At 40.8% G+C, this 6,689-nt stretch overlaps 1 protein-coding gene across 1 annotated transcript; it reads left to right on the top strand.

Annotated features, from left to right (window-relative positions):
• The first annotated feature begins 2,390 nt into the window (after positions 1 to 2,390).
• LOC117073156 (ATPase family AAA domain-containing protein 3C-like) lies at positions 2,391 to 3,729 on the top strand. Its single transcript, XM_033193705.1, is given in 3 exon segments — positions 2,391 to 2,599; positions 2,601 to 3,586; positions 3,589 to 3,729. Coding segments are annotated over 3 exon segments (1,230 nt in total). The 3' UTR covers positions 3,624 to 3,729.
• The last annotated feature ends 2,960 nt before the right edge of the window (positions 3,730 to 6,689 follow it).

The raw sequence follows: 6,689 nt of genomic DNA, 5'->3' as shown, positions 1-6,689 counted from the left end.
TTTGTAAAGGAAGGAGGTTCTATTGGCTCATGTTTTTTCAGGCAGCACAGGAAGCATAGTGGCGTCTGCTTCTGGGGAGACCTCAGAAAACTTCAAATCATGGCGAAAGGCAAAGGGGAAACAAGCATCTTACATGACTGGAGCAGGGTCAAGAGAGAGAGAGAAGGTGATATGCACTTTTAAATGATCAGATCCCATGAGAACTTACTATCATGAGAACAGTACCACGGGGATGGTGTAAAACCATTTATGAGAAATCCACCCCCATGATCGAATCACCTCATGGCAGGCCCCACCTCCAACACTGGAGACTAGAATTGCACATGAGATTTGAGCAGGAACACAGCTCTAAACCATGCCAACTATTGTGAGTAGAAGGGAGAAGTTGGCTTTTAGTCATTAGTTTTCTTCTATCAAGGCAATTTTGGATGAAAGAGAAGCTGCTCTTAATAAAGTGATACGTGATGAAGGAGACAGAAATTTCCTTTGTGTGACTATGTATTACTCAGAATAGGCTAGGTACTGCAGTATAAACCACCCCAAATTTCAACCCTTACACCTGTCCTGTGTCTTTATCCAGTTTGCTCTGGTTCTGCTTCCTTTTTTTCTTCACTCTGAATTACTGTTGCTTTCATGGCAGAGGGAAACAGGGTAATCTACAAGCTATTTCTTAAAGATACTAATTAGACATAACCAAATTCATTTCTGTCCACATTTCATATGTGAAAAGAAGTCACATGGCCAAGCTGATATCAGTGGATGCAGGGATCTATTTTGCTGCTGCTGGGAGAGAAAGTTAATAACTGTAAATATTAAAACCTACCATAACCTTCTTGAAAATGAAAAAATGTTTTGGACTATTATTTCAAGAAACAATATTTGACTTCTGCTTCTATGTCTGATGGAATGGATTGTCATAGACAAGTGCTTCTTGTGAGAACCACTAAAATTGCTGGATTTAAAAAAATCTTTTAAAGGATATCAGAAGGCCTCTGAAGCAGACAGGCTCTTATGGCCTGAGATCCTGGAGAGAGGAGAGAAGAGAAGCTCATTGAGTTGGACCAACATTTTGCACATTGCTTTCTGCTGGAAGGCATTTGCTGGCTCTTTAGCAGCACCTGGTGAGAGGCTGAGAATCCAAAGGCAGGTCAGTTGATGAGGTTGAAACACCAGCAGATATACAACAATCTCATGGGACTGAGGAGACAAGAATTAGAGCTCGAGAGTGTTAAAAACAGCCAAGACTTGAAAGCCTAAAGTCATAGAAGAGAGATACAAAGAAGAGAGCCCATGGTCTGTGATAGTTCTTCTCATTGAGGCATTTGCTGAGTTTAAAACATGCACAGCAAGAAACTTAGAAGTCAAGATAAGCCCTAAACAAAGCTAAGCAGAGCTGAAGTTTCAATAGAAACAGTAGAAGTAAAAAAACAAATTAAATGATATCTTTAAAGTGTGGATAAAAAGTAGCTGTCAATTTAGATTTCGGAATTAAGAAAACATATCCTTTAAGGAGACAAAGGCATTTCATACAAGAAGAAACTGAGAAAATTTGTTGCCAGAAGACCTGAATTAAAATAAATATGAAAGAAGTATCTTCAGGCAAAAGAAAATTGATAAAATAAGAAAAAATGAGAAGATAAATGGAAAAGATGGAAATGTGAGCAAATGTTAGTAAAAATTGATGAGAACAAAAATACAAGTAATGTCTCATGGCATTTAACGAAATGTGAATCAAAATTGTGACAATAATAACACAAAAGGTAGGAAGCAGGAAAATAAGATTAAAGTGTTCTAGGAGCATAGCGTTTTCTGAGAAATAATACAACTCTAGTTTATGTTGGATTATAATATGCCAAGAATTTTTGTTGTAACCTTAATTATTTTCACTGTAAGTAAAAGAATGTATAACCTGTTAGGCTTTCTTGCAAGAAAATACTAAGAAAGAGAGATAAGAAATGTGGGGAAACTAGAAGTAATAAAATGGCAATTTAAATCTAAATATAGAGGTAATTACATTAAATGTAAACAAAATAAATTATTAGGCTGAATAAAACCCAAAACATCCATAAGCTGCTTAAAATACATATATCTAAAATAAAAGGATATAGAAATGTTGAAAATCAAGTTTTAGAAAAAATTACAAGTATATGTTAACTAAAAATGTGTCATTATAACTATATTTGTATTAGATTTATACTGGGCTTTAAGATTTTCTTTATGGAATATGCTGGGCTATTAAAATTTTAATACATTTCAAACGGCCGGCGTGGGTCCTCTGTATGCTGAGCGCCGGTCCCCTGGGCCCACTTTTTCTTTCTCTATACTTTGTCTCTGTGTCTCATTTCTTTTCTCAAGTCTCTTGTTCCACCTAATGAGAACTCTCACAGGCCATGTCGAAGGACTCCGTGAATCTGGTGCAGATGCAGGAGCCGACTTTGCAGCCGGAGCAACAGTCCAAGCTCAAACAACTTGTCAATGAGGAGAACTTATGGAAGCAGGAGGAGTCCGTGCTGAAGCACCATCAGACCTTCTTTGCGTCCATCAGGACGGCTGTCACCATGTTTGGGGAAAGATTCCGTGCCATTGTGAGAGACCGGGACACTGACAGCCACGGTGGTTGGGCTGACGCTGCTGGCTGGCGGGGTCTACTCTGCCAAGAATGGAACAGCCGCCGCAGCGCGCTTCATCGAGGCTGGGCTGTTGAAGACATCCCTGGTGAGGGAGAAGTCCCGTATCACGGTGCTGGAGGCGCTGCAGCACCCTTTCCAGGTCCGCCGGCAGTTCCTCAGTCGGCCTCAGGACGTGCTGGAGGGTGTTGTGCTGCGTCCCCGCCTGGAAGCAAAGGTACGCATCATCGCCATAGCAACAAGGAACACGGAGAAGAACCGCAGGCTGTACAGGAACGTCCTGCTGTACGGGCCACCAGGCACCGGGAAGACACTGTTTGCCAAGAATCTCGCCCTGTACTCGGGCATGGACTACGCCGTCATGACAGGCGAGGACCTGGCCCTCATGGGGTGGGAAGGCATGACCGCCATGCGCAAGCTGTTTGACCGGGCCGATACCAGCCGGCGCGGCTTCCTGCTCTTCATGGACGACGCGGATGCCTTCCTTCGGAAGCCAGCCACTGAGGAGATAAATCAGGACCTCAGAGTCGCCCAGGACACCTTCCTATACCACACGAGGCAATGCAGCAACAAATTCATGCTGGTCCTGGCCAGCCGCCACCCCGAGCAGTTACACCGGGACATCCATGATAGCGTCGACATGATGTGTCACTTCGACCTGCCTCGGCAGGAGGAGCGGGAGCGCCTGGTGGGAATGTATCTTGACAAGTATGTTCTTAAGCCGGCAACAGAAGGAAAGCAGCGCCAGAAGCTGGCCCAGTTTGACTATGGGAGGAAGTGCGTGGAGATCGCTCGGCTGACGGAGGGCATGTCGGGCCGGAAGATTGCACAGCTGGCTGTGTCCTGTCAGGCCACGGCGTATACCTCCGAGGATGGGGTCCTCACCGGGGCCATGTTGGATACCTGTGTGCGAGACTTTATCCGGCAGCACTAGCAGAAAATGCGCTTGCTGAAGAGCGATGGCCTGGGCCCGAGGACCAGCACCCCTCAACCTGAGTCCTCAGGGAGACCACAGCTCACGGAGCCTGGCTGCGGACCCCTCCCACCCCTGCCCTTCCGGTCCCTGCACATTTAGGAAATGCTCCACCTAATAAACTCCCACAGGTGCTGCAAAAAAAAAAAAAAAAAAAAAAAAAATACATTTCAAACTACAAAAATTGTGAAAACTCTCTCCTTTGATTGTATTAGAATTAAAACTAGGAATCAATTGCAAAAGAACTAGAAAATTTCTGAGTGTTGGGAAGAAGAAATACACTTTTTTTAAAAGAACAAAAGTAAAGGCCAGGTGCAGTGGCTCATGCCTGTAATCCCAGCACTTTGGGAGGCCAAGGTGGGTGGGTCACTTGAGGTCAAAAGTTCAAGACCAGCCTGGCCAACATGGCGAAACCCCGTCTCTACTAAAAATACAAAATTAGCCAGGCATGGTGGTGCATGTCTGTAATCCCAGCTACTTGGGAGGCTGAGGCTGGAGAATCAGTTGAACCCAGAAGGCAGAGGTTGCAGTGAGCCGAGATTGCGTCACTGCACTACAGCCTGGGTGACAGAGTGAGACTCTGTCTCAGAAAAAAATGAAATGAAATAAAGAGAACAAAGCTATGAATAAAACACAAGGCAGTGAGAAGATATTTTTAATTGGCATTAAAAAATAAGACATAAACTGTGGAATGCATAAATATCAAAAGAAGAAAGTCTTATATTGGTATCTTAAAGATAAAGCTACACACACATGTTCACTTATTACAGAATTACAATGCAGGGAGAAAAGTAGGAGTTTTTGTAGAAATTGATAAATTCAATAAATTAGATATCTATATTTTGAAAAGAATCTTTACTCCCTACCTCACATAAAGATACAAATTCCAGTTAAATATAAAATAAATGAGTAAGACTTCTAAAGGAAAATTTAAAAGGATGTCTTTATGTAATAGCATACAAAAAGCACAAACAAAAAGGGAGAGCTGATAACTTGGACCACACTAATTCTAAGAAAGGGAATAAAATGGTACATAAGAATAAAAAAGGCAAGCCACAGAAACAGCATTAGAGAATACATTTTTAAGGCATATATATATATATATATTTTTTTTTTTTTTGAGGCAGGGTCCCACTCTGTTGCCCAGACTGGAGTGCAGTAGTGTGATTATAGCTGACTGCAGCCATGAACAGCTAGGCTCAAGTGATCCTCTTGCCTTAGCCTCCCAAGTAGCTGGGACTGAAGTCATATGCCACCATGCCTGGCTACTTTTTAAACATTTTTTTGTAGATGTAGGTTCTTGCCATGTTGCCCAGGTTGGTTTGAACTCCTGGGCTTAAGTGATCCTTCCATCTCCTTTTCCCAAACTGCTGGAATTATAGGTGTGAGCCACCATGCCTGGCATATATATATATATATATATATATATATATATATACACACACACACACACACACACACATATATATATGTATATATGGAGGTAGCTTGGAGATGCCGTCATTGTCCTATTCTTAATGTGCAAATTGATTACACAGGTGTGTTCACTTCGCACAATTTATTGAGCAATACATTTGTGTACATTATACCTAGATATAATCTTGTTTTGTAGTCAACGTTTTGGCTTGGGGGCAACATCTTTTTAAGATCTATTTGGTGCCAGATAGAGAGAGGTTCATATGTAGAATGTAATTCTGATTCCCTTTCTTGTGTTATTTTTTTCTTTTCCTTTAGAAGTAGAAGCTTATTTATTTTTCTCTTCCATTACCAGAAATGTGGCGAGTCTACAATAAATGTTACCTTCTCTTCTCTGGATTAATGTATCTTTGTGGAAAGCATCCAGATTTATGCCTCTGGCTGTATATAAAATGCCTATGGAAAATCAGATATCGAAATGAAAAAGGCACAAAATGAACTAGTTTCTTTTATTTTGTAACTTTTAAGAATATGAATGTGTATCAGAAAGTTTTAGATTTTAGAAAGTTTTAGATTTTCTGAAATTCATGAAAAGGAAAAAATAACAAAAATATTTTGTGACTAGCTTACTTTATTTAACATTCTGTCCTCCAGGTTCATCCATATTATCACAAATGACAAAATTTACTTTCTTTTTCAAGGCTAACTTTCCTTAACTACTGATCTGTGGCTGGACATTAAGTTTGATTCTGTATCCTGGGTATTATGAGTAATGTAGGAGTGAACACGGGAGTACAATATCTGATTTTTTGACAGCAAGATTAATTTATTTTCTTTTTTTATTATTACACTTTAAGTTCTGAAATACATGAGCAGAACGTGCAGGTTTATTACATAGGTATACACTTGCCATGATGGTTTGCTGCACCCATCAACCCATCATCTACATTAGGTATTTCTCCTAATGCTCTCCCTCCCCTAGCTCCCTACCCCCTGACAAGCCTCAGTGTGTGATGTTCCCCTCCCTGTGTCCATGTGTTCTCATTGTTCAACTCTCACTTATGAGTGAGAACATGTGGTGTTTGGCTTTCTGAACGGTTCCTGTGTTAGTTTGCTGAGAATGATGGTCTCCAGCTTCATCCATGTCCCTGCAAAAAACATAAACTCATCCTTTTTTATGGCTGCATAATATTTCATGGTGTATATGTGCCACATTTTCTTTATCCAGTCTATCATTGTTGGGCATTTGGGTTGGTTCCAAGTCTTTGCTATTGCGAATAGTGATGCAATAAACATACGTGTGCATGTGTCTTTATGGTAGAATGAAAGAACAAAGCTGGAGGCGTCACACTACCTGACTTTAAACTATACTACAAGGCTACAGTAACCAAAACAGCATGGTACAGGTACCAAAATAGATATATAGATCAATGGAACAGAACAGAAGCCTCAGAAATAACACCACACATCTACAACCATCTGATCTTTGACAAACCTGACAAAAACAAGCAATGGGGAAAAAATTCCCTATTTAATATACAGTGTTGGGAAAACTGGCTAGCCATATGCAGAAAACTTAAACTGGACCTCTTCCTTACATCTTATACAAAAATTAACTGAAGATATATTAAAGACTTAAGTGTAAGACATATCACCATAAAAACCCTAGAAGA

The sequence above is a fragment of the Trachypithecus francoisi genome, unplaced genomic scaffold (genome assembly GCF_009764315.1).
Source record: "Trachypithecus francoisi isolate TF-2019V2 unplaced genomic scaffold, Tfra_2.0 Lachesis_group4, whole genome shotgun sequence".
NCBI lineage: Eukaryota > Metazoa > Chordata > Mammalia > Primates > Cercopithecidae > Trachypithecus > Trachypithecus francoisi.
This window is presented reverse-complemented; position numbering and strand designations above follow the sequence as displayed.